The sequence below is a fragment of the Adiantum capillus-veneris genome, chromosome 8 (assembly GCF_014529385.1).
Source record: "Adiantum capillus-veneris isolate H3 chromosome 8, ASM1452938v2, whole genome shotgun sequence".
In the NCBI taxonomy this organism is placed as follows: domain Eukaryota; kingdom Viridiplantae; phylum Streptophyta; class Polypodiopsida; order Polypodiales; family Pteridaceae; genus Adiantum; species Adiantum capillus-veneris.
Window position 1 is genome coordinate 98,948,320 of NC_140938.1, and position 27,875 is coordinate 98,976,194.

At 43.6% G+C, this 27,875-nt stretch overlaps 1 protein-coding gene across 1 annotated transcript in view; it reads right to left on the reverse strand.

Moving 5' to 3' along the window:
• Positions 1-1,720: 1,720 nt before the first annotated feature.
• The window catches only part of LOC147452628 (beta-glucosidase 40-like), a 59,331-nt gene continuing 33,176 nt past the window's right edge, over positions 1,721-27,875 (reverse strand). Inside the window, exons 2-13 of the mRNA XM_086518267.1 lie at positions 4,994-5,060; positions 4,839-4,897; positions 4,357-4,432; positions 4,205-4,276; positions 4,039-4,126; positions 3,698-3,935; positions 3,068-3,183; positions 2,752-2,975; positions 2,639-2,670; positions 2,454-2,556; positions 2,266-2,365; positions 1,721-2,186 (exon numbers count right to left, since the gene is read on the reverse strand). Of these exons, the coding sequence (XP_086374393.1) occupies positions 2,018-2,186; positions 2,266-2,365; positions 2,454-2,556; positions 2,639-2,670; positions 2,752-2,975; positions 3,068-3,183; positions 3,698-3,935; positions 4,039-4,126; positions 4,205-4,276; positions 4,357-4,432; positions 4,839-4,897; positions 4,994-5,060 (1,344 nt within the window). The 3' untranslated portion in view covers positions 1,721-2,017. The remainder of the gene's footprint in view (positions 2,187-2,265; positions 2,366-2,453; positions 2,557-2,638; positions 2,671-2,751; positions 2,976-3,067; positions 3,184-3,697; positions 3,936-4,038; positions 4,127-4,204; positions 4,277-4,356; positions 4,433-4,838; positions 4,898-4,993; positions 5,061-27,875) is intronic.

Genomic DNA, 27,875 nt, shown 5'->3' on the forward strand with positions numbered 1-27,875 from the left:
TATTGTGCTAATTCTTTCTATCTTCTGTGGTGCGTATGCCCTATCAACTACCTCATTTATGTGCTAACTTTTTTGATTTAATGCTTCTTTTAGTGCTAGGCTACGTTATGGCTAAGTTTGCCATTGATATACGGAGTCCATAGAAACTTGGTACTTTAACTGTGTTGATGTATGCTCATGTGTGTGTGTGTGGTGTTTGGGAGCATATGTTAGTACCTAGTTCTACATCCACTATTGGGCATTGACAACATTAGTGGGGATGTAGTGGTATTTAGTTAATGATATGCATGATGGAGCTAATGGTTATGCATATTATTAACCATTAGCTCCATCATGCATTTCTTTAAACTATACCCTTTATTATCATGCATATTATGTTGTGGTATTTAGTTAATAATATGCATGATAATAAAGGGTATAGTTTAAAAGAAATGCCATTGACGTGACATTTTTTTTTTTAATGCTAGCATCAAAGAGACGGAAGCTCACGTAGCCGTTGCTCGAAGCCATGCCAACTCTGTACAATGTAGGATAGAGACCTGCACGCGCCCGCACTTTGCCTGCTCTCACCTGTGCTCGAGTTGGAGGGCTAACCTATGATGGCTTCCCACCAGAGAGAGAGAGAGAGTAGTCCCTACTTTCTGCCTTGCAAGTTAAATTGTGTGTGTGAGAGACAGAGAGAAAGCCTTCGACAAACATACACCAAAATAGTGGGGGAGGGAGATCAAAACACACGCACACACATACACACACATGAAGGTCGGTTAAACCGTTTTGGGAAACTTTCTATTTCAAAAATAGAAAGTTCCCTTCCCTTTCATTTTACAAACTAAACGCACTCTCTACTCAGCATTTCCTTTCATTCTTTCACAGAACCTAATGCACGATATGGCTGCCCTATTTTTGGTTACATTGTCTTGTGGGTGACTACCATGGGTCTATACCTTGCACTTTTCTTTAAGGGTGAATATGGGCTTATTGTGGATTCATCTAGGTATATAGATTCTTTTAATCTGGAAATTTCTAATGGTGTGACAGAAGCGCTCGAAATTTACCATCGCCCCACTCATGTGGCATCTTGGCAACTCTAGATTGCATAAATTATGTTGAGAGAGTAGCCATATGCTCATTGAATGCCTATTCTAATCCATCACGTGCAATTACTTTTGGTGCTACACGGTATGGTACAGGATGATGTAATGGTGTGATACATAGTTTTTTTGCTCTTGCACCACCGCTAGAGGCAGCGGCTTACATAACAGCAAATGTGAGCCAGCCACAGCTGCACAGACCAACCAGTGATAAAAATATTGCATGCTGCAGATATAGTTTGTCTGCTACATGCTTGTGATGGGTGAGAGGGTCACCCTGCACTGCTTCACCCACCGAGAGGCTTCACAGAATGTCCCCCCATCATCTGCCCAGGTGTGTGTGACACTGGCCTAACTCCTCGTGTAAGAACTTCGTAACACAGGTAGCCAGCATTTGGGAAAGGTGTAATTAAACCATTTTGAAAAAAAGAAGGAAAAAAGAAAATTGCTGCCTAGAAATATTCAGATTTATCTATTATAGAAGAGAATTATGCATGGTTGCAAAATTGATTTTTCCTGAACATTCGACGCAAGTAGCTACGATTTGCAATTTATCTCCTAAGCTTGAAAGAAGAAGAGCAACATTGTAGAAGAGAAGATAAGCTCTTTAAGCTCATGACCATCTAGACTAGCTTGACACTGGAAGAAATTGGAATTCAAAAAGAACACTCGAGTCAAATGAGAGATTTGAGGGCATTACTTACAAATTTGGCTGGTGCTATGTATATACAAGTCTCTGCATCTAGAGTGTGAAATGTTGCATTTTGAAAGTTGGTTGGGCAAAAAGTCTATTACCCACTCTACAAATGCTCAATGATAATAGGGATCATTACATTCATGTAAAAGTTAAATGCACCTGCAATAAGCGCAAAATGCTTATGAGCACTAAGTACATGTATATATACCGTGGGAGGAGTGTATGGATGCTAATTTTGCAAGAAATCCTTGTACCAACGTGCAGATGCCTTTGGGTATCGCTTCAAATTGTCCTTGAAGTCGACAAAATAGAGGCCATACTTCAATGAATAACCAAAATTCCACTCCCAACTGTCTAGCAGAGACCAAACGAAGTACCCCTTTACATTGCACCCATCCCTGCAGATTCAATTGGTCTAAATGAGACTTAAAACACTATATATAACCTAAGATTTGTGCTACTGTGTGGACAACATACTTAATAGCTTCTAGTAAATTTGCAAGGTACTCCTGATGATAATGTATGCGCTTATCGTCTTGAAGAGCTTCAGTAAGGCCATGGCTTGCATCAGCATACCCTGAAGGAACCAGGTAAGATGTCCAAAACAGATCAGCCTCAAAGAGTGCCTTTACAAAGCACAAGCCTCAAAGAAGAGATATAAGTACCGTTTTCTGTAATAAAAATGGGTATATTTTTATAGTTAGTGCGGATATATTGCATAAGAGATTTTATCCCAAAAGGTACCACATACTGCCATATTGCTCCTGCCTTCAACAACCATAGAACATAGTCAGAATTAGTTGGTACATGAAAAGGCATCACACATACACACACACAGAAAAATGAATACCTTCTCCCCTAACGCCTTTCCGTTTCGTTTGACTGCAAAAAACAAACAAGTCAATTGTGGAAGCAAAATCATTAGTCAGGGTTCCGGGCAAGAGAGCAAACAAACATTCTTACAAGGAGTAATCACTTGTGAATCTGGATTGTCCTCCAGCAGCTCCTCTAAGAATGTGAATTTGCTATTGTGAGCGAAGTATGTCGTATAGTGGTTGATTCCCACAAAGTCTACAGAGCCTTTCAGAGTATTGGTGGAAAATTCTGCAGGGAAGGTGGGCAATCGAGCACCTACCATGTCACGCATGCTTTTTGGGTAGTCGCTAAACACAAGAGGGTGCAAAAACCTGTTTATACAAAGCAATCAAATTCATTTTAACAGCTGTTTGGAACATGCCCAGTGGTCATTCTATCAGGATTGAGGTGTCGTATTACTCACCAACCCAATTCAAAATCCAAAGCCCGTTGTACTGCTGCTATGTCCTCATCTGAATCTGAATAAGGCTCATACCATTTACTGTCAAGAGTGATGCCTATCATGCCATTTTGGTGAGGCTGCTCAAAAAAACACCATCAGAAACAGGATAAACAAGGTGAAAAGTCATTATGGCATACATAAGAGGATAAGAAAGAGAGTGTGTAACCCACTACTCAATGTCCCTCTTTGCAGAAGTAGGAAAACAAATGTCAACTATCTCTAAGAGTCGCCTACACACACATAAGATGATGCTTAGTTAATGCTCTTCTTACAAGAAAAATGTTTCGCAATCATTGGCTTGCCATGTGGAACTAATAGACAAGCTCATACCAACGGTCCACAATTGCTACTAAGATTTTCACTAAGGCCTTATGTAGGCCACAAATAAGACCCCGTCATGAATTTGTAAGTGTAAATGGGATGAACCTATAAGTAAAGAATTTGGGGCAAACCTTTTCGACTTTTTTACAAAAATGACACTACACAATGTATTTTTGGCAAATTAGCCCAAAGATTGGGAATTTTGGTAGCACTACCACAAACAAGTCTGCACGATGTAATATGACATCACAAATAAGTACAGAAACCCACCTGATATTTCTTTCTATAAATGTCCACTGTGGCTGCATGGGCCATCAAAAGGTGGTGACCAACAATGTAAGGTTCCTTTTGAGACGACTTGAAGAGGCCTCTCCGTCCAGGTGCAAGCAAGCCCAAGCCAGCATAACCTTCAGCTACCAACGAATGCGGTTCATTAAGAGTAATCCAGTGCTTTACTCGGTCTCCAAACTCCTTAAAGCATGTGTCTGCATAGGCAACATAATCATTGCTGCCATTGAAACAGCAGTAAGGCACCAGTTCCACTTCTTTTGGTCAAGGTTTTTCTCTCACAATAACTACTACAAGCAGACACAGTTTGTGATAACACGTACACAATCTCAGAACCTAGCCACCCCGCATATTTATCCTGGAGGGCTTGAGGCAAATCCCAATGGTAAATTGTCACATAAGGCTCGATACCTGCCAGTGTTGAAGCCAACAACCTTAAGGTTAGGTCTGCTTTTTCAGACCTTTTCTAACAAACTTCAACTGTAGTACCTTTGGCAAGTAAAGCATCAATTACAGAATTGTAATGATCAACCCCTTTCTGATTTATAGAACCGGTGCCGTCTGCAAACAAATCACCTTCATGAGCCTTTGTGCTGTGATCCCTTAGAAACAAAAAAAACTTTTTCTTTTCAGTTCCTTACCTGGATAGATACGTGACCATGCTATTGAAAATCTATATGCGTCTAAGCCCAGGTCTGCCATCAATTCACCATCCTCCTGTAAAAAGTTTCGCATATGGGAATGCAACTTGATTTTTCCTTAGCTTGTTTACAAAAGAAAGCTATCAATCAATACAAAAGGCTGAACATATAAAGAGTGAAGTCAAGGAGGAAATAAAAACAACCACACACAAGCACGTTATGACCCAAAGTGGAAAAACCCAAGTGACCAGTATCGCTGACAAGCCAGCAGATGTTAAAAGGATGTCAAAGTAATGCTTTGATATCCGTGGAAAGAGATATTCACTGATCGTGTAAAGAAATTCCAGAGATTTTGCATAAAAACAAACAACATCAAAACATCACAAACAATCTTCATCATGCAGAGCCTAAACAATTTCTACTAAGATCAATTTTTTTATTTTTTTTTGTTGCAACCCTTCATAACCAAGAATCCAGAATACCTGAAAACGATGATACTGGTCAACTGTGACATCGCTGTTGCTGAAATCTTGGATTCGACCTAGTACAATTATTGTTACATAATATCATATAGTTTTTAGAGATATATAAATTCTGATAACCCCAGTTCCAAAGAAATGCAAGAGCTAGAATGTACCAAACTGTCTTGAAAAACTGTCCCAGATGCTGGGTCCTCTCCCATCTTCTTTCACTGCCCCTTCGACCTGCTCAACACAAGAAGGCAACAGAGCAGAGCTGCCATTATCAATAGAACATATTCAAAAGGTGATTCAAACTTTTTTCATCTAAATCCCGGTCTCTTAATCTGTTTACCTTTGAGGAAACAATGCCCATTCTCTTCTTTTCAATAGGCTCACAACAGCCGTGCATGAGAATTTTCATTTTATTTCTCAGAACTCTCCAGATGTACTACGTCATATTCAAAAAACTACGTACTCTCAATTATTATTGTTGCTTTTAAAAAGAAAAAATCCAATGAGCTTAGTACTAAAAATGTTTTTGGGAGGGAAACAGATATGTAAAATTTGTTGTAAAGACATCAGAATGAGATCCGTGTGGGACTGCTGGAACAAAACTTGAGTCCCAATATATCCAATCCAACTGCTGCAACATAACTTGAACAACAATCGCAACAAGAAAGAGAGAAGGGGGATGAATATATATTCACGTCTGCAAAAGGCCTAACAGATGTAAGAGACCAGTAAATTTTTATCATTGTATGATCCAAATGTTGAGTAAAGAAAATACAAAAGACTAAGCTAAAATGTAAACAAACGAGCGACAAGTAGAGCCAGTCAGAGCATATCTCCCAAAAGTTTGATCTTCTTAGTGGCCTCCATAGAAGTATCATCACATAAACTACCAGTTGCTGCACCATGCCATGAATCTCCTCCTCTGCGAACTAGGAGCTTGCCTCTCATTACTGGCCTGGATGCACAATGGTTGACTGAGGAGTACAAAGAAAACATCATCAGGGTGTCGACTCATTTGAGGATGACGAAAGACGTTACTTGGGCGACGTATTGTCAACGGCTTTGGAATACCTTTTTGCCAGTTGCTTCTTATCAGCAGAAGCAGTTTTGCTGCGGCTTACCGAAAGAGATCCGACGATACTGTTTGAAGGAAAAGTCCAATAGCATTCAGAAGCTCATGGGACATGCAAAGGACGAATTTTCCATGCCTTCAAGCTCATTGACTTATCCAACGGACAAGCCAGTTTCAAAGTCAATGGTAAAGGAGTCTTCCAAAGAAAATATGAGGCTAGCAAATCTGGATAGTCGATGAAAATTTTCTCGTCCACCCAAGTAGCTTCATGTGTCCCTTGATCCTTGAACTTCAAGAAGTATTGCCTTGCTTGCTTTTTTGTTCTGTGCTTGGAATCAATGATCCTTAAAAAACACCCGCTCACCCTCCTTGAATGAGACATCTTGTCGATGAAACGTGCCATCTTTCTTTTGCACCAGTAAGATTGGAAAGCAGTAAGGTGAAGTACTTGTTCGTATGCATCCCAACAGGATGGAACTTGGATTTTTCGGTGAAGTTCCCGTTTGCAAAAGCAACTTCAAACTGCTTGATGAAAGACACTGCCTTGGAGATATCTCTTCGTCCAATCTAATTGTCAACTTCACATCCTTGTCACCGGATTTGAAAATCCGCATCTTGCGGTGACGTCTGTGGTTATCCCTCTTGAACTGGGGTTTCTCTTTAGTATTATGTACGAAAGTAGTACGAGTTTTCTTCTTTGGAAAAGATTTAGATACTGTATGAGAAGTAGATGTAGTAGTATAGTAAGGAGAGTATGATGGAGAAGAGATAGAGACATCCTTGCTTTCGTTAAGCAGAGAAAGTTCTTTTTCCTGGCCCTTGTTCTTGGAAGGCCGTTTGTCCTGATCCGGAGACTCCTTGTGCGCTTCTGTAACAACTTGGACACTCCAAGTCAAGATTCTACCGCAACACAACAGAGATTCACTTCAAAACAGTTCACAGTTCACAATTGATTCGACACGGCCCGACAGAGTTTCGTGCCTAGAGATATTGGCCCCAAAGACTAGCGCCCCTTTCGGTATTTCTTTTTGTATTAAATCTGTGCTCGAAGTACAAGGGAATGGGAGGGTCTCACTCTCAGACTCTGCGTCCAAATGCTCTGCAGAGTGGGAGCCCTGCCTCTGCAGCGTGTTTTTTGGGTGTCCTGCCAGGGTGTGTACTGTTGGGCATGCCACGTCACTGGATTGTGACATACCCCCCTCTTGAAAGCATTGTAATCGCCCTCAATTACGCTTGCAAAACAGACAGAAGCCATAAACTGTTTTAGCAGACACTGGCTGTTAGTACCGACGCACTAGGAACACACATCTAGCACATGTACCAATTGACAGTCACATCACAGGACAAATCACATTCAAAAATTCATTCGGATCTCAGACCATCATTAATCCTCAGCAACGTATTTAGCAATCGCATCTAGATCCACTTGGGACCTCATAGATGCCCGACTAACTAATCCTTATTGCAACCATGTATATCGAGATCTTTCAGACCAAAATGCTGCAATCATTTTGTCTATCAATTCTTGCACTTAGATGAGTCAAGAACAAATCAGTATCATATTATCGGGAATTCCAATTCATAAAGTCATACAGCAGAATACTATCAGCTCACAGTATCCCTGAAACTCAAAAGAGACATCAGTGACTTTAGTATCAAAATTGGGGCAATTTGTTGACAAAGGAGTGGAGCGACTCCCCTCTTGTGCATACCCACTGCACCAAATTCCGCCCAGCTGAGTTCGGGGTTCAATTTTGGAATAGACTATGCTAAACCAAATGCTTCAAGGTAAAAGGTTCACAATCTGAGGAGTATCTGCCAGGTCAAGAACAAATCAATATCATATTATCGGAAATTCCAGTTCATAAAGTCATACAACAGAATACTATCAGCTCACAATATCCCTGAAACTCAAAAGAGACATCAATGACTTTAGTATCAAAATCGGGGCAATTTGTTGACAAAGGAGTGGAGCGACTCCCCTCTTGTGCATATCCACTGCACCAAATTCTGCCCAGTTGAGTTCGGGGTTCAATTTTGGAATAGACTATGGTAAACCAAATGCTTCAAGGTAAAGGTTCACAATCTGAGGAGTATCTACCAGGTCCTCCTGCTCCATCCACATCACATCCAATGCAGGATAGTTCTTGAATTTAACCAAGAACCGCCTTATTTTACCTTTTACCTTTCTTTCTTTATGTGCCAAAATCTATTCTAGAATGAGTATCTCCTCGTTTTCCTCCACTTCGGGTTGCTCGTCAGGCTCCCCATCATTGGGCACATCGCCTTTAAAAGGCTTCAGGAGACTCACATGAAAAGCATTGTGAATCCTCCAAGTATCGGGCAGCTTCAGTCGAAAGGAGACATCACTTATCTTTTCAAAAATCTGGAAAGGTCCATAGTATCTCATGCTAAGCTGTGGAAAAAGCCACTCCTTTCCTTTTTTCTTTCTTAGGCGCGCCTTCTCAAAACGTAAGAGCACCCAATCATTCTCCTTTAATTTCAAGTCGCGACAATGTCGATCTGCTGCCTTTTTGTGTCTTTCTTGAGATTTCTCGAAAGCCTTCTGGACCAAGTCTGAGTCCCTCATGAACTGGTCGGCTTCAAAAGAAAATCTTATCTTTCGTGCTAAGGAAGGGTGGAACCTTCGTAGCAAATTCAATATTCTCAAATGACACCTTCCCCAACATAGAGTTGATCGTGTTATTGTAAGCATATTCCACCAAAGGTAAAACCTTTTCTCTTGTGGTCTTCTGATCCAACGAAGAAGACTTGAACAAATCCAGTACCACTGAACTAGCAATCTCTGATTGCCTGTCAGTCTGCGGGTGGAAAGATGATGAGAACTGCAACCGCGTGCCAATGTTCTCCCAAATAGCCTTCCAAAACAAACTCGTGAATTTGGGGTCTCTGTCAGAGACAATCGTCTCAGGCATGCCATGTAATCTGAAGATCCGGGCCACAAATAGTCTCGCTAAGTGATCCGGCTTGGCTGTTTTCTTCACTAGAATGAAATGAGCTTGCTTGCTAGATCTGTCAATAACACTCCAGATACCATCGTGCCCACTCTATGTTCTTGGAAGATCAAAAATGAAATCCATTGCAATACTTTCCCAGGGGCGGGTGGGTATGGGTAAAGGTTGTAACAATCCCTGTGCTTTATGCTTGTCAAACTTGACCTTTCAAGGTGGTAGCAATGCCGCAGTGACCCATGAAAGGTGGGCAGTTGCATTCGATTAAAACCTTTCCCCTCAACGGCTATGTAATGCACAACATCATTTTCTTCATGAAGTAGCCATCCTGAATGGAATATCCCACTACTACCTCTCCATTCCATATCCGAGTGAAAATATCTGCAAAATCTGTATCCGTGGCATACTGATCGACCATATCCTCAAAGCTCCTATAACGTATCGCGGAAATAGCCAAAACCAACGGCTTCCGAGACAAAGCATCTGCCACCAAGTTCTTCTGTCCTTGCACATGGACAATCTGGTAGTAAAACTGTCACAGATCTGGAATTGAAACTGTCACAAACTATCACGTGAAACAACCAACCCTATGTGTCCGTGGACAAGCTCCAGCATGACCAAGGTTCAGTTCAGTCAAGTCAATCTAGAATTGTAAGGTGCAGCGGAATGAATGTTGAACTTTGCTCAAGATGAGTGCTCCAAACTGTGCTCAATGGTTCCTTTTACTTACGGAAGGAAGAGCCTTCCGTGCCTTTAGTGAGAGCGTGCAATGGACACAAACAAAGTGGTGAACACTGTGAATGAAGGTACTGAGATTGAGAGATGAGAGAGAAGAGAATACGACACCAGAATATTGTCAAACCCTCCTCCGAAGGCCCCACTCTCTATGGCAAGAGCGGTCTACTTATGATTGCACAAATCTCTACAATGCTTGGACTTGCCGACGATGAGGACGACGACGAGACGGGCTGAAATCTGAAAATGCTAAGGTTGAAATCTGCAAACCTTTATGTCACAAGACGGGCACCACGTGCCAATAGAAAAGAACAGACTGAACAAACTCTTCGCACTTCAATAACAACTGAACTCAGAGAGAGAGAGAGAGAGAGAGACGACACATGACACGGAGTGGCGGAATTCCACCCCAGAGAGTATTGGCCCCAAACCTTGGCGCCCCTTTCGGTATTTCTTTATATTGCATCATCAAAGTACAAGCCGGTACTCCAGACTCTGCACCTTCTCCAGGAAGCATGCCAGAGAATGAGCCCTAGCCTCATATATTTAAAGGCCCTTGGCCTAAAAAGCAGTTTACATGAAAAGCTTTCAAACTCAAAAGCTTCTGGTCCAAAAAGCAATTTACATGAAAAACTTTCAAACTCAAAAGCTTCTAGTCCAAAAAGCAATGCCAAAAGCTGCCAGCGTATATCACGGAAATCCGTACAGCCTGCCACGTCATCAGCCAACGCAAAACGCAGAAATCTGTCCTTAGGGTTAGGGTTAGGGTTTCTGCAGTTTTAGGGTTTTTGGCAGCAGAATTAGGGTTTGCAGGTTTTAGGGTTAGGGTTTCCAGAATTAGGGTTTCAGCAGTTAGGGTTTCTGGCAGAAATTAGGGTTTAGGCCCCTCGGCCACATCTGTAAGTTGACCCCATTCTTTAGGCTTGACACGTCAGCAGTTTGTTACACTTTATCTGCTGAATTCTGACTCCATGTCGATGACGACGATGTGACGACGATGCGATGAAAACGCAGATGCTGAAATCTGCGTTTCCGCGCTGAAACTGCAAACTTCCCTGGATCTGACCGTGCGGCGAGGATCTGCTGTGGAAAGGTGAGATCTACGAGGTTCGGGGGTTCTAGTGCGGAGTCTGACTGCTGAAAACTGAAAATGCTGGTCCTAGAACTGATTCCGTCGCAATGATCTGCAAAAACGCTAGGGCTGAAAATGGTCTTGCGGTGGAGAATCTGCGAACGCTAGGGCTGATCTGCTGTCTACTGTCCCCGTGAATCTGCAAATGCAAAAACGCTAGGCCTTCTGCAATGCTGAAAACGCTAGATGCTGAAACGTTGCCTGTTGAGCAAGGTGCTCCTGCTGCCTCTTCTGCCAGAAAGTGCTAGTTCTGGTTTGCTTATATATTATCTTAGCAAAACTGCCCTACCTAGTTCCCAACGAAAGTCACTTAATAAATAAGTGAAAATTATCAAAAATAGGGAAAATAGGTCTAATGCACTGGAAAATTCCCCTGATGGATTCTGATCGATCCTGATGGGAATGCTGATGATCATGCTGTGTGGATATGCATCTACTCTACGTGTCTGGTCATGCACGGTCTGCAAACAGACTCACAAAAGTGCCAGATCACTTCCTATTTTAGACTGACTTGACTTACTGAACCCTGGTCATGCTGTAGCTTATCCACGGACACATAGGGTTGGATGTGTTACGTGACAAGAATAGGAAGTGATCTGGCACTTTTGTGAGTCTGTTCGCAGACCGTGCATGTCCAGACACTTAGATTAGATGCATATCCACTGGTTGCACACAGCATGATCATTAGCATTACCATCAGAATCCATCAAGAGCATTTCCAGTGCATTAAACCTATTTTCCCTATTTTAGCCATTTTTCACTTATTTATTAAGTGACTTTTGTTGGGAAACTGGGTAGGGCAAATTCCATAAGATAATATATAAGGAAACCAGCGCTAGCATTATCTGGCAGAAGTGGAGGAAGTGCAAAGGCAACAGACTTGCAACAGGCATCTCCCCTGCTCTCTCAAGCAAGAACTCTTCAAGGCTTGTCGTTTTCAGCAGTAAAAACCAGCGTTTTTCAGCAGTCAAGCCAGCGTTTTTCGAAGACCTAAGACCAGCGTTTTGGAACCAGCATTGCAGCGTTTTTGCAGCAGCGAATTCAGCCCCATAGATTAGCGATTTCAGCCATCTTCTACAGTGTTTTCAAGCAGCAGAACCTTGCGTTTTTCAGCATAGAGACTTGCAGCAGATTAGGCCATCTGCATCAGCGTTTTCAGAAAGGCATCAAGTACACGGGACAACCCCAATTTGGTGCAACAGAATCCGACTCACAGCATTCAGTTTTCAGCCTTAGCATCGTCGACCTCGACATAGCATCACTTAGACTTGCATCAGCATCTGTACCAGATTGTGCAATCAATAGGATAGACTTCTCTTGCCATCGAGAGACGGGCCTTCAGAGGAGGGTTTGACAACTTGTTTGGTGTTGTATTCTCTTCTCTCTATCTCTCAGACTCATGCACCTTCATTCACAGTGTCTACCACTTTGTTTGTGATCATTTGCACTCTCTCACTAAAGGAACGGAAGGCTCTCCCTTCCATAAGTAAAAGGAACCTTGAGCACAGTTCGGAGCACTCATCTTGAGCAAAGTTCAACATTCACTTCCATTGCACCTAGCATTGATATAAGAGCTTTGGCAGTGTTCTATATCACTCAAGAAAAGAACCGCAATAACCACATAATTTGTTTTTGCTTGTTGCGGTCGCACGTAACTCAAGACCTCTTGGGTGTGTCGATTCCTAATTGTGTTTTTGAAGAGTGACAGGAAACCCAAGAAAGAAGGGCTTGTCCAGCCTCCCCTTGTGCCTCTTTTCGCTCATTGAGAGCGGACCGTGCACTTACTAGCCGGCCAATCGACGTGAGGTGGGAAAAAGCAACCATGGTGTGAGTGCAAGGCCGCCAAGGGGTGCGCCCGCGGAAAAGAGTAGAACGCGGGTGAAGAGAAGATCCTTCTCTAACACAGATTGCAAGCTAAAGAAAAACCTCAAGTACCCGACTCTTCATTTAAGAAGACCTCGTTCAAGGAACAGATTGAGCGGTTTACCTTGAATCAACCTACAGAGATCCGAGATCACTGCTTGGCACAGAAGTCGGCTTCTATTCAGGAGTTGACGAGTCATGTGAAACGGGGTTTTGCCATCCACTCTGGCAATTTGACCTACCCCACCAATGAGATCATGACACAAAGAGCTGAACAGGCTTCGGCAAATGAAAGTAGAAAGAGAAAGAGCAACTCAGAAAAGAAAGATGCACGACCCAATGTCACAAAGTGATGACGTGGCGGACAACAGAAACCCTAATTTCTGCCAGAAACCCTAAAATTCCTGCAAACCCTAATTTTTGCCAAAAACCCTAATTTCCGGAAATCGCGGAGGCGGATTATTATTTTTTTTTTATTTTTTTATTTGTGGAAAATGATGAGCGACGCGAATTTTGCTTTTGCTTTTTTTTTATAAAAAAAAGAGAAAAGACTCTCTAAGAGAGAGAGAGAACTGATGCTTTTGATTTTAAAAGCTTTTGGGGCTCTGCTTTTGGGCATCCCTTGTAACCTTTAAATTAGTGGTGAGGGCCTCACTTCTCAGAGCATCTGGACGCAGAGTCTGAGAGTGAAACCCTAACCGCTCTCTTGTACTTTGATGATTGATTAATATAAAAAGAAATACCGAAAGGGGCGCTAGTCTTTGGGGCCAATATCTCTAGGCACGGAACTCCGCCGGGCCAGTGCAAATCTATTGTGATCTGTGAATTGTTTTGAAGTGGTTATTTGGTGCTGTCGCGGTTGATTCTTGACTTGGAGTGTCCAAGTTTGTTACAGTGGTATCAGAGCACGGCCGATTTCTCTTCTACGGGAAATCTGATCCCCGAATTTTTTTTTCCGCGGCACCTATGGCTTCAGGCAATGATCAGTCGACTCCCTCTGCATCTGGAGATGCGGGCTGGGATCACAACGAAGATTCAGGCAAAGAGTATGGCCCGCCTTGGCCTACTTAGGCGGAGCGGCGAGAGATAGAGCGTCGCCAGTTGATCAGCGATGCAACAAAGATGACGCTCAATTTTGCCAAGGACCCGAAGATGGCAAAATATATGAACCAGACCTCTTTGGAAGAGGTACAGATGGAGTGGCAGAGAACCACAACACCACTCCCGAAACCCGCTCTCAAGAAACCTTCTGCCTCCAAGAAATATACGGAGAAGGAACTGGAGAACGTGGTTGATGCACGGATTGCTCAGCTTTTTGACACGCAAAAGAAAGCCAAAAAGCACGGCAAAAAGCAGAAGAAAGGCACTGACTTCCCGGGATATTTAGGTCGTCGGTCGACATTCGACAAGGCAAAGAAATTGAAGAAGCGCGTCAAGTTTAAAGACCTACCCAGTTCTTCTTCTTCTTCTTCTTCTGACAGTTCTTCTAGCAGCTCAGATTCAAGCGAAGAAGACAGAAAAGGTAAAAAGCGAAGCAAGAAGCAACGCTTTGGAAAGGGCAAGAGAAAGGCAAAGAAGGCTAAATCTCGCCCAGAGACTGACACTTCTACAGAGGACTCATCTACGGACAGTTCAGACTCTGACAACGGAAACTTTTATGCGAACAAGAGGAATTTTTACAAAGCCAGCCAGTATGACTTTCTCGAAGATAAAAGCAAGAAAGTTCGAGAGTTTAAGGAAGGTGGCCAAGCACTTAAGTTTGATACTTTTTCGGGATACTCCGATGCTTCGAAGGCTTTGTCTTTTATACAGCAGTTTGACATCGCTTTCGCGGGAGGACGCTATTCAGAGCACTCCAAGATTCGGAGAGCTGCCTCTTATTTTAAGGGCAATGCTCGCACTTGGTGGTCCACGCTTCTATTAAGCAAGACTGTGCTAGTTACATGGCTGAAATTCAAGAGGCTTTTTATTTCTTCTTGGTTGACTCAAGAGTTTGAGCGAGATATACGAGCTGCTTGGAACCATCTCCGGATGACCAAGAGCGATACAGTGAATTCTTACTGTGAAAGATTCTGGAACTCTTTTCTACCTGCCTCTTCATTCAAGAAGATCTCGTTCAGAGAACAGATTGAGCGGTTTACATTGGGTCTACCTACAGAGATCCGAGACCACTGCTTGGAACAGAAGTCAGCTTCTATTCAGGAGTTGATGAGTCATGCGAAGCGGGGCTTTGCAATTCACTCTGGCAGTCTGACCTACCCCACAGATGAGGTCACAACACAACGAACCAGACAGACTTCTGGGAATGAAAGTAGAAAAAGAAAGAGCAACCCGAAGTGGAAGAAAACGAGGAGATCCTTGTTCCTGAACAGATTTTGGCACATAAGGATACGAAGAATAAGGGTAAAGTCCGAAGGCGGTTCTTGGTTAAGTTCAAGAATTATCCTGCACTTGATGTGAAGTGGATGGAGGAGGAGGACCTAGCAGATACTCCTCAGATTGTGAAACTTTTCCTCGATGCTTTTGGTTTAGCATAGTCTACTCCAAATGGAACCCAGAATTCAGCTTGGCCGAAGATCTGGTGCAGTGGGATGCACAAGAGGGGAGTTACTCCACTCCTTTGTCAACAGATGCCTCGATTTTGATACTAAAGTCACTGATGTCTCTTTGAGCTTCAGGGATACTGAGAGCTGACAGTATTCTTTTGGATGACTTTATGAAATGGAATTCCTGATTATGATACTGATTTGTTCTTGACTTCTTGTGAGTGCAGGAACTAATAGACGAAATGACTGCAGCATTTTGGTCTACTTGATCTCGAATAGACATGGTTGCAATAGGGGTTAGTCAATCGGACATCGATGAGGTCCCGATTGGACCTAGATGTGATTGCTAGCTACATTGCCGATAAATCATGGTCTAAGATCCAAATGAATGTTGAATGTCATGTGATGTCCTGTGATGTCTGGTGATGTCTTGTGATGTCGTGTGATGTGACTGTCAATTTTGTACATGTGCTAGATGTGTGTTCCTAGTACGTAGGTACTAACAGTCAGTGTCTGCTAAGACGGTTTATGGCTTTTGCCGGTTTTGCAGGCGTAATCGCGGTCAATTACAATGCTTTCAAGAGGGGGGTATGTCACAAAGTGATGACGTGGCGGACAACAGAAACCCTAATTTCTGCCAGAAACCCTAAAATTCCTGCAAACCCTAATTTTTGCCAAAAACCCTAATTTCCGGAAATCGCGGAGGCGGATTATTAAATTTTTTTTTTATTTTTTTTTTTTTTGGAAAATGATGAGCGATGCGAATTTTGCTTTTGCTTTTTTTTTATAAAAAAAAGAGAAAAGACTCTCTAAGAGAGAGAGAGAACTGATGCTTTTGATTTTAAAAGCTTTTGGGGCTCTGCTTTTGGGCATCCCTTGTAACCTTTAAATTAGTGGTGAGGGCCTCACTTCTCAGAGCATCTGGATGCAGAGTCTGAGAGTGAAACCCTAACCGCTCTCTTGTACTTTGATGATTGATTAATATAAAAAGAAATACCGAAAGGGGCGCCAGTCTTTGGGGCCAATATCTCTAGGCACGGAACTCCGCCGGGCCAGTGCAAATCTATTGTGATCTGTGAATTGTTTTGAAGTGGTTATTTGGTGCTGTCGCGGTTGATTCTTGACTTGGAGTGTCCAAGTCTGTTACACCCAAGCTAACTCCTTAGGAGAGAGCTCGCTTCATTAGGGAGGGGAAGTGCTTTGGATGTGGGGAAACTGGATCTCCGCGAAGTGTCCTAAAAAGGCACAGAAAGAACAGAACGACAAGGACGACGAAAGGCCTGAGAGTTCGAGAGCAGTTGAGGAACGTGGAAGAAAAGGCAAGATGAAAACACGACTGGTTCCAGATTGCGTGGGTACCGATCCCAACACGTTGGATGAGAGTACAGAACTTTGCTGAGCTTGGGGCAAAGTGAAAGACCAAGAGGCCCTGATCTTCTTTGATGGAGGAGCCAAGGCCAACTTCATTTCACCGGAATTGGCGGCGCGGCTCGAGATCACTCCCGATTGGATAGGACCACTTGCGGAGGCAGTTCTAGCGGCACCCGGCAGGAACGTAGCCATTACTCCTGTCATTGGCAAACTTTGGTTGCATTGTCAGGGGTATTTGGGGCATGATGACTTTTACATAATGCCTTTGGAAGGTTGTGATGTTCTCTTGGGAATTCCCTGGTACCACAAGAACAACGCCGTGGTCGACTATCGGGGGAGGAAAGCGACATTGACTACAAAGAAGGGCAAAACCATTGTACTCAATGAAAAACTGAAGGGCGAGTCAGTCCCTATTGTATCGGCTTCGGCCATTTCTAAATTAATGAAATCCAGTCTGTTTGTTTACTCGATCTTTATGAAAGAGTTGAGTGATGAGGATAGGACAAATATGTCTGAACTTGATAAAGAACGCCAAGATTTTCTCCACTCTCATGCCGATTGCTTCTCAGAGGCCCTGCTAGGCGAGTTACCACCTGCTCGTCGTGAAGATCATACCATTGATCTAATACCTGGAAGCACACCACCGAACCGGCCACCTTACCGTGTGAGCCGAGCACAGAATGAAGAGATTATGAACCAAGTGAAAGACCTCTTGGAAAAGGGTCTTGTCCAGCCTAGTACTTCACCGTATTGCTCTCCAGTGTTGTTGGTTTTGAAGAAAGACGGATCTTGGAGAATGTGCATCGATTATAGAGCTCTCAACAAAATCACCATCAAGAACAGATTTCCGATTCCTAGGATCGATGATATACTCGACAGATTACAAGGATCCTCGTGTTTTAGCAGGATTGCTTTGAAGAGTGGATATCATATGTCCATGAAGTTAGAAGCTTCTTGGGATTGTGTTCGTACTACAGGCAGTTCATTCGAAAGTTTGTAGAGGTTGCTTCCCCTATGCATATCTTGACACAGAAAGGAGTCTCGTTCTCGTGGGGACCCACAGAGGTGACTGCCTTTTAGTGTTTGAAAGAGAAATTGACTACGGGATCAGTTTTGACTTTGCCGGCCTTGCAGAAGTCATTTGAAGTATATTGTGATGCTTGTGGTCGTAGTCTAGGTGCGGTCTTAATGCAAGAAGGCCATGTCATTGCTTACAAGAGCCGATTGTTCTCAAGGCCGGAATTGAAAACACAGATTTATGAGAAAGAGCTTTTGGTGGTTATCCATGCTCTTACTCAGTGGCGGCACTACCTACTCGGAGCAGATTTTACTATCTTTATAGACCAACAGAGTTTACGCTACTTCTTGTCACAGAAGCAGCTATCGGAAAAGCACATGCGGTGGGTGAACATCTTGTCACAGTTTCACTTCCAGCTTGTCCATGTTCAGGTACATAAGAATTTGGTGGCAGATGCTTTGTCTCGGAAGCCGTTGGTTCTAGCTATTTCCGCGATACATCATAGGAGCTTCGAGGATATGGTCGACTAGTATGCCACAAATCCAGATTTTGCAGACGTTTTCACACAGATACGGGATGGGGAGACAGTAGCGGGATATTCCATTTGGGATAGCTACTTGATGAGAAAAACCATGTTGTGCGTCACACAACCGTTGAGGGAAAAGGTTATGACTGAATGCCACTGTCCGGCTTTTACGGGTCATCGCAGCAGTGCTACCACGATGAAAGGGGTAGAGAGATACTTCTTTTGGCCGAGACTCAAGAAGGATGTGGACGAGTTTGTGCGCAGTTGCTTGGTATGCCTTAAGGTCAAGTTTGACAGGCATAAAGCACAAGGATTGTTACAGCCTTTGCCCATACCCATCCGCCCATGGGAAAGTATTGCAATGGATTTCACTTTTGATCTCCCGAGAACATAGAGTGGTCATAATGGTATCCGGACTGTTATTGACAGATTTAGCAAACAGGCTCATTTCATTCCAGTGAAGAAAACAATCAAGCCGGATCACTTAGCGAGATTGTTTGTGGCCCAGATTTTCAGATTACATGGCATGCCTGAGACGATTGTCTCCAACAGGGACTCCAGATTTACGAGTTTGTTTTGGCAGGCAATTTGGGAGAACATTGGCACGCACTTGCAGTTCTCGTCATTTTTCCACCCATGGACTGTGACGGGCAATCTGAGATTGCCAATTCAGTGGTTTTAGATTTATTGAAGTCTTATATCCTGGATCAGAAGACTCAATGGGAAAAGTATCTACCTTTGGTGGAATTTGCCTACGACAACACGATACACTCTTCGACGGGGGAGGCGCCATTTGAGATTGTTGAAGGTGCTGCGAAGGTTCCACCCTTCCTAAGCACGAAAGATAAGATTTTTGAAGCCGATGAGACTTAGACACGACTTCTGCCAAGGTCCGCGAGGCTTTGCAGAAATCTCAAGAACGACAGAAAAAGACAGCGGATCGCCATCGTCGCGATTTGAAATTGAAGGAGGATGATTGGGTGCTCTTACGTTTTGAGAAGGCACACCTGAGAAAGAAAAAGGGAAAGGAGAGGCTTTTTCCAAAGCTTAGTATGAGATACTACAGACCTTTCCAGATCTCCGAAAAGATCAATGATGTCTCCTTCTGACTGAAACTGCCTGACACTTGGAGGATTCACAATGCATTTCATGTGAGTCTCTTAAAACCTTTCAAAGGTGATGTGCTTGATGATGGGGAGCCCGATGAGCAACCCGAAGTGGAGGAAAACGAGGAGATCCTTGTTCTTGAACAGATTTTGGCACATAAGGACACAAAGAATAAGGGTAAAGTAAGAAGGCGGTTCTTGGTTAAATTCAAGAACTATCCTGCATTGGATGCGAAGTGGATGGAGGAGGAGGACCTAGCAGATACTCCTCAAATTGTGAACCTTTACCTTGAAGCTTTTGGTTTAGCATAGTCTATTCCAAATAGAACCCAGAATTCAGCTTGGCCGCAAATCTGATGCAGTGGGATGCACAAGAGGGGAGTTACTCCGCTCCTTTGTCAACAGATGCCTCGATTTTTAGAATACTAGAGTCATTGATGTCTCTTTGAGCTTCAGGGATACTGAGAGCTGACAGTATTCTGTTGTATGACTTTATGAAATGAAATTCCAGAATATGAAACTCATTTGTTCTTGACTTGTTTTTAAGTGCAGGAATTGATAGACGAAATGACTGCAGCATTTTGATCTAAATGATCTCGAATAGGCATGGTTGCAATAGAGGTTAGTCAATCGGGCATCTATAAGGTCCTGACTGGATCTAGATGCGATTGCTAACTGCATTGCCGGTAAATCATGGTCTAAGATCCAAATGAATGTTGAATGTCATGTGAAGTCCTGTGATGTCCTGTGATGTCGTGTGATGTGACTGTCGATTGGTCATGTGCTAGATGTGTGTTCCTAAAGCGTAGGTACTAACAGTCAGTGTCTGCTAAGACGGTTTATGGCTTCTGTCTGTTTTGCACGCGTAATCGAGGGCGATTACAATGCTTTCAAGAGGGGGTAATGTCACAAATTTGTGACGTGGCTACCCGGAACACACCTACACTGCCGCAAACAAAGGGGGTGATGTGGCTGCCTGGTACTCTCACACACACACACACACACACACACACACACACACGAGGTAGGAGTCCCGGAAAGTGCGGAGCAGGTGGCACGTGGCAGGCGGTACTATGGACGCCATCGCAAAATGCGGTGCAGGTTGCGGATTTCCGTATTGCTGACGTGGCAGCGCTGTATGACAGATTTTGGCAGCTTTTGGGTGATGCTTTATTCTACGCAAATAGAAAGAGAGATTGAGAGCTCTTTTGCTTTATTTTATTAAAAGCATAAGAGAGAAAGAAGGAGCCTCTGCTTTATTTTATGAGGGCTTTATTCTTCAAAAGCTTTTGGGAATTTTAGGCTTTTGATTTTCAGCTTTTAAGGCTCTCCTTTTGGCATCCCTTGTACTCCTTAAATAAGGAGGCAGGGCCTCATAACTCAGAGCATCTGGACGCAGAGTCTGAGTGTGAGTGCTTGCCCGCACTCTTGTACTTTGAACTCAGATCAATACAAAAAGAAATACCGAAAGGGGCGCCAGTCTTTGGGGCCAATAACTCTAGGCACCACGGAACTCCGCCAGTCCAGTGTCGAATTAATTGTGAACTGTGAACTGTTTTGAAGTGGTTATTTGTGCTGTCGCGGTAGATTCTCGACTTGGAGTGTCCAAGTTTGTTACATTTTCCCTCCTTTGGATCCCTACTGTGGCCGGTCTGCCAGCTTAACCTATATTCTAGCTTTTTCTCCCTTGGCATTTGCCCATCTTAAATGATCAGTTTAACATGAGAAAATCATTTAGGAGAATTAGATATTAGTTATTATGACAGCTTCAGAAAGGGCAAGAAAAAGGCAAAGAAGCCTAAATCTCGCCCCGTGGTTGACAGTTCTACAGAGGACTCGTCTTCGGATAGTTCGGACTCTGACGATAGCAGCTTTTATGCAAAGAAGAAGAATTTTTATAAAGCCAACCAGTATGACTTTTTGGAAGATCAAAGCAAGAAAGTCCGAGAGTTTAAGGAAGGTGGACAATCAATTAAATTTGACACATTTTCTGTTTATAGACATGCTTCGAAGGCTTTGTCTTTTATACAACATTTTAACATAGCTTTCTCAGGAGGGCGTTACTCAGAGCACTCCAAGATTCGGAGGGCTGCCTCTTACTTTAAGGGAAATGCTCGAACTTGGTGATCCACGCTTCTATTAAACAAGACAGCGCCAGTTAAATGGCTGAAATTCAAAAGGCTTTTTATTTCTTCATGGCTGACTCGAGGGTACGAACGCGACATACGAACTACTTGGAACCATCTTCAGATGACCTAGAAGGATACAATGGACGCTTATTGCGAGAGATTCTGGAGCTCTTTTCTACCCGCCTCTTCATTTAAGAAGATCTCGTTCAAAGAACAAATTGAGCGGTTTACCTTGGGTCTTCCTACAGAGATCCGAGATCACTGCTTAAAAGAAAAGTCAGCTTCCATTTAGGAGTTGATGAGTCATGCGAAACGGGATTTCGCCATTCACTTAGGCAGTTTGACCTACCCCATAGATGAAATCATGACGCAAAGGGGCCGAACAAACTTCAACAAATGAAGTAGAAAGAGGAAGAGCAATCAAGAAAAGAAAGAAAAGGATGCTCGACCCAAACTCACTCCTGCGAGAGATCTCTCTACATCAAGGAGAGATCAGTGCTTTGGATGCGGAGAAACTGGGCATATCTCTGGGAAGTGCCCTAAAAAGACACCGAAAGAACAGAATGACAAGGACAATGAAAGGCCTGAGAGTTCGAGAGCAGCTGAGGAACGTGGACGAAAAGGCAAGATGAAAACAAGACTGGTTCCACATTGCGTGGGTATTGACCCCGGCACGATGGACGAGAGTACAGAACTTTGCCGAGCTTGGGGCAAAGTAGAAAGACCAAGAAGCCCTAATCTTCTTTGATGGAGGAGCCAAGGCCAACTTCATTTCATCGGAATTGGCAGTGCGGCTCGAGATCACACCCAATCGGATGGGACCACTAGTTGAGGTAGTTCTAGCGGCACCCGGCAGGAACGTAGCCATTACGCCTGTCATTGGCAAACTTCGGTTGCATTGTCAGGAGTATTTGGGGCATGAGGACTTTTACATAATGCCTTTGGAAGGTTGTGATGTCCTCTTGGGAATTCCTTGGTACCACAAGACCAACGCCGTGGTCGACTATCGGGCGAGAAAAGCGACTTTGACTACAGAGAAGGGCAGAACCATTGTACTCGATGTAAAACTTAAGGGCGAGTCTGTCCCTATTGTGTCGACTTCAGTCATTTCAAAATTAATGAAACCCAGTCTGTTTGTTTACTCGATCTTTTTGAAAGAGTTGAATGATGCAGATAGGACAAATATGTTTGAACTTGATAAAGAACGCCAAGATTTTCTCCACACTCATGCCGATTGCTTCTCAGAGGGCCTGCCAGGCGAGTTACCACCAGCTCGTCCTGAAGATCATACCATTGATCTCATACCTGGAAGCACACCACCGAACCAGCCACCTTACCGTGTGAGCCGAGCCCAGAACGAAGAAATTATGAACCAAGTGAAAGACCTCTTGGAAAAGGGTCTTGTCTAGCCGTACTTCACTATACTTCTCTCCAGTGTTGTTGGTTTTGAAGAAAGACAAATCTTGGAGAATGTGCATCGATTATAGAGCTCTCAACAAAATCATCATCAAGAACAGATTTTCGATTCCTAGAATCGATGATATACGTGACCGACTTCAGGGATCCTCGTGCTTTAGCAGGATCGACTTGAAAAGTGGATATTATCAGATCCGAATTGCGCCGGGAGATGTCTACAAGACAGCCTTGCAGGAGACTTTTGGGTTATTTGAGTTTTTGGTGATGCCTTTTGGCCTAACCAATGCTCCTGCGACATTTAACCGGATGATAAACAGGATTTTTCGAGAGTACAGACTAGTTGTTGGCACTTTCTTTGACAATATCATTGTTTTCTCCAAGGATGAGGCAGAACATAGAGAACATCTGCTTCAAGTCTTCCAGGCATTACGAGATCACAAGTTGGTGATTAATGCGAAGAAAAGTGAATTTTTCTTACCAGAGATACACTTTTTGGGACACATTGTCTCAACAGCAGGAGTGCAGATGGACCCAGCCAAGATAGAGACTATCCGTGTGATAGGCCCGATTTGAAGAATGTCCATGAAGTTAGAAGCTTCTTGGGATTGTGTTCGTACTACAAGCGGTTCATTAGAAAGTTTGGAGACGTTGCTTCCGCTTTGCATATCTTGACATAGAAAGGAGTCCCTTTCTCGTGGGAACCCACAGAGGTGACTGCCTTTCAGACATTGAAAGAGAAATTGACCACGCGACCAATTTTGACTTTGCCGGGCTTGCAGAAGTCATTTGAAGTATATTGTGATGCTTGTGGTCATAGTCTGGGTGCGGTCTTGATGCAAGAAGGCCATGTCATTGCTTACGAGAGCCGATTGTTCTCAAGGAATTGAGAGCATAGATTTAGAGAAAGAGCTTTTCGTGGTTATCCATGCTCTTATTCAGTGGCGACATTACCTACTCGGAGCGGATTTTATTGTCTTACAAACCATCAGAGTTTACGCTACTTCTTATCATAGAAGCAGCTATCGGAAAGTGATGACGTGGCGGACAGCAAAAACCCTAATTTGTCCGCCACGTCACAAAGTGATGACGTGGCGGACAGCAAAAACCCTAATTTCTGCCAAAAACCCTAAAATTCCTGCAAACCCTAATTTTTGCCAAAAACCCTAAATTCCGGAAATCGCGGAGGCGGATAATTATTATTATTATTATTATTTTTTTTTTTTTTGGAAAATGATGAGCGACGCGAATTTTGCTTTTGCTTTTTTTTTAAAAAAAAAAAAAGAGAAAAGACTCTCTAAGAGAGAGAGAGAACTGATGCTTTTGATTTTAAAAGCTTTTGGGGCTCTGCTTTTGGGCATCCCTTGTAACCTTTAAATTAGTGGTGAGGGCCTCACTTCTCAGAGCATCTGGACGCAGAGTCTGAGAGTGAAACCCTAACCGCTCTCTTGTACTTTGATGATTGATTAATACAAAAAAAGAAATACCGAAAGGGGCGCCAGTCTTTGGGGCCAATATCTCTAGGCACGGAACTCCGCCGGGCCAGTGCAAATCTATTGTGATCTGTGAATTGTTTTGAAGTGGTTATTTGGTGCTGTCGCGGTTGATTCTTGACTTGGAGTGTCCAAGTTTGTTACAGTGGTATCAGAGCACGGCCGATTTCTCTTCTACGGGAAATCCGATCCCCGAATTTTTTATTTTTTTTTTCCGCGGCACCTATGGCTTCAGGCAATGATCAGTCGACTCCCTCTGCATCTGGAGATGCGGGCTGGGATCACAACGAAGATTCAGACAGAGAGTATGGCCCGCCTCGGCCTACTCAGGCGGAGCAAAGAGAGATGGAGCGTCGTCAATTGATTGGCGATGCAACAAAGATGATGCTCAATTTTGCCAAGGACCCGAAGATGGTAAAATATATGAACCAGACCTCTTTGAAAGAGGTACAGATGGAGTGGCAGAGAACCACAACACCACTCCCGAAACCCGCTCTCAAGAAACCTTCTACCTCCAAGAAATATACGGAGAAGGAACTGGAGAACGTGGTTGATGCACGGATTGCTCAGCTTTTCGACGTGCAAAAGAAAGGCAAAAAGCACGGCAAAAAGCAGAACAAAGGTACTGACTTCCCGGGATATTTGGGTCGTCAGTCGACATTCGACAAAGCAAAGAAACGGAAGAAGCGTGTTCGATTTGAAGGAGTACCCAGTTCTTCTTCTTCTTCTTCTGACAGTTCTTCTAGCTCCTCGGATTAGAGCGAAGAAGACAGAAAAAAAGCAAAAAAGCGAAGCAAGACACAAAGCTTCGGAACGGGCAAGAAAAAGGCAAAGAAGGCTACATCTCGCCCAGAGACTGACAGTACTACTGAGGACTCGTCTACAGACAGCTCAGATTCCGATGACGGAAAGTTTTATGCGAACAAGAAGAATTTTTACAAAGCCAACCAGTATGACTTTCTCGAAGATAACAGCAAGAAAGTCCGAGAGTTTAAGGAAGGTGGCCACTCGATCAAGTTTGATACTTTTCAGGATACTCAGATGCTTCGAAGGCTTTGTCTCTTATACAGCAGTTTGACATCGCTTTCGCGGGAGGACGCTATTCAGAGCACTCCAAGATTCGGAGAGCTGCCTCTTACTCTGAGGGGAATGCTCCTACTTGGTGGTCCACGCTTCTATTAAGCAAGACTGTGCCAGTTACATGGCTGAAATTCAAGAGGCTTTTTATTTCTTCTTGGTTGACTCAAGAGTTTGAGCGAGATATACGAGCTGCTTGGAACCATCTCCGGATGACCAAGAGCGATACAGTGAATTCTTATTGTGAAAGATTCTGGAGCTCTTTTCTACCCGCCTCTTCATTCAAGAAGATCTCGTTCAGAGAACAAATTGAGCGGTTTACCTTGGGTCTACCTACAGAGATCCGAGATCACTGCTTGGAACAGAAGTCAGCTTCTATTCAGGAGTTGATGAGTCATGCGAAGCGGGGCTTTGCCATTCACTCTGGCAGTCTGACTTACCCCACAGATGAGGCCATGACACAACGAGCCAAACAGACTTCTGGGAATGAAAGTAGAATGAAAAAGAGCAACCCATAGAAAAAAAAAGGATGCACGACCCAAGCTTACTCCTGAGGAGAGAGCTCGCTTCATCAGAGAGGGGAAGTGCTTTGGATGCGGGAAACATGGACATATTTCCGCAAAGTGCCCTGATAAGGCACAGAAAGAACAGAATGATAAAGACGACGACAGGTCTGAGAGTTCGAGAGCAGCTGAGGAATGTGGCAGAAAAGGCAGATAGAAAAGCAGAACTGGTACCACATGGCGTGGGACTTGCACCGAATCAAATGAATGAAAGTACAAACTTTGCCGTTTTTTTTTGGGGCAAAGTGAAGGATGTAGAAGCTCTTTTGAAGGAGCCAAGGCCAACTTCTTTTCACTTGGAATTGGCGGCTCGATTTGGAACTGCGCCCGACAGACTGACGCCACTGGCGGAGGTAGTTCGACTGGCACCCGGATGGGATGTTGCCATTACACCGAGCATTGGCAAACTTCGTTTGCAATGACAGGGGTGTTCAGGGCACGTGAGTGACGTTCTACTCGGGATCCCTTGGTACCACAAGAACTACGCCGTGGTTGACTACCGGGCTGAGAAAGCGACTTTGATAAATGAAGGGCTTAGAGATTGTACTTGATGAACTTCAGTTTTCTTACTCATTCTTTTGGGAGAACTGAACCATGGATAAAAGTTGAATATGTTTTGACCTGAAGAAAAGAACGCCAAGATTTTTTTTCTCCACGCTCATGCCGATTGCTTTTGAGAGGGCCTGAAGATCATACCATTGATCTGATATCTGGAAGCACACCACGGAATCGGCCACCTTATTGTGTGAGCCGAGTACAGAATGAAAAGATTATGAACTCAGTGAAAGACCTCTTGGAAAAGGGTCTTGTCCAGCTTAGTACTTCACCGTATTGCTCTCCAGTGTTGTTGATTTTGAAGAAAGACAGATCTTGGAGAATGTGCATCGATTATAGCACTCTCAACGAAATCACCATCAAGAACAGATTTCCGATTCCTAGGATCGATGATATACTCGACAGGTTACAGGGATCCTCGTGCTTTAGCAGGATTGACTTGAAGAGTGGATATCATCAGATCAGGATAGCGCCAGGAGATGTCTACAAGACAGCTTTTCGGACAACTTTTGGGTTATTTGAGTTTTTGGTGATGCCTTTTGGCTTAACCAATGCTCCTGCGACATTTAACCGGATGATGGACAGGATTTTTCGAGAGTACAGGCTATTTGTTGGCACTTTCTTTGACGACATCATTGTTTTCTCAAAGAATGAGGCAGAGCACAGAGATCATCTGCTTCAAGTCTTTTAGGCATTACGAGATCACACGCTAGTGATTAATGCAACGAAAAGTGAATTTTTTCCTACCATGGATACACTTTTTGGGACACATTGTGTCAGCAACACAACAGGAGTGCAAATGGACCCGGCCAAGATAGAGACTATCCGTGATTGGCCCGATTTGAGGAATGTCCATGAAGTTAGAAGCTTCTTGGGACTATGTTCATACTACAGGCGGTTCATACGAAAGTTTGCAGAGGTTGCTTCCCCTTTGCATATCTTGACACAGAAAGGAGTACCTTTTTCGTGGGGACCCACAGAGGTGACTGCCTTTCAGACATTGAAAGAGAAATTGACTACGGGACCTATTTTGACTTTGCCGGACTTGCAGAAGTCATTCGAAGTATATTGTGATGCTTGTGGTCGTAGTCTGGGTGCGGTCTTGATGCAAGAAGGCCATGTCATAGCTTACGAGAGCCGTTTGTTCTCTAGGCCGGAGATGACAGCACAGATTTATGAGAAAGAGCTTTTGGCGGTTATCCATGCTCTTACTCAGTGGCGGCATTACCTACTCGGAGCGGATTTTATTGTCTTTACAGACCATCAGAGTTTGCGCTACTTCTTGTCACAGAAGCAGCTTTCGGAAAAGCAGATGCGGTGGGCGAACATCTTGTCATAGTTTCACTTCCAGATTGTCCATGTGCAGGGTCAGAAGAATGTGGTGGCAGATGCTTTGTCTCGGAAACCGTTGGTTCTGGCTATTTCCGCGATACATCATAGGAGCTTCGAGGATATGGTCGATCAGTGTGTCACAG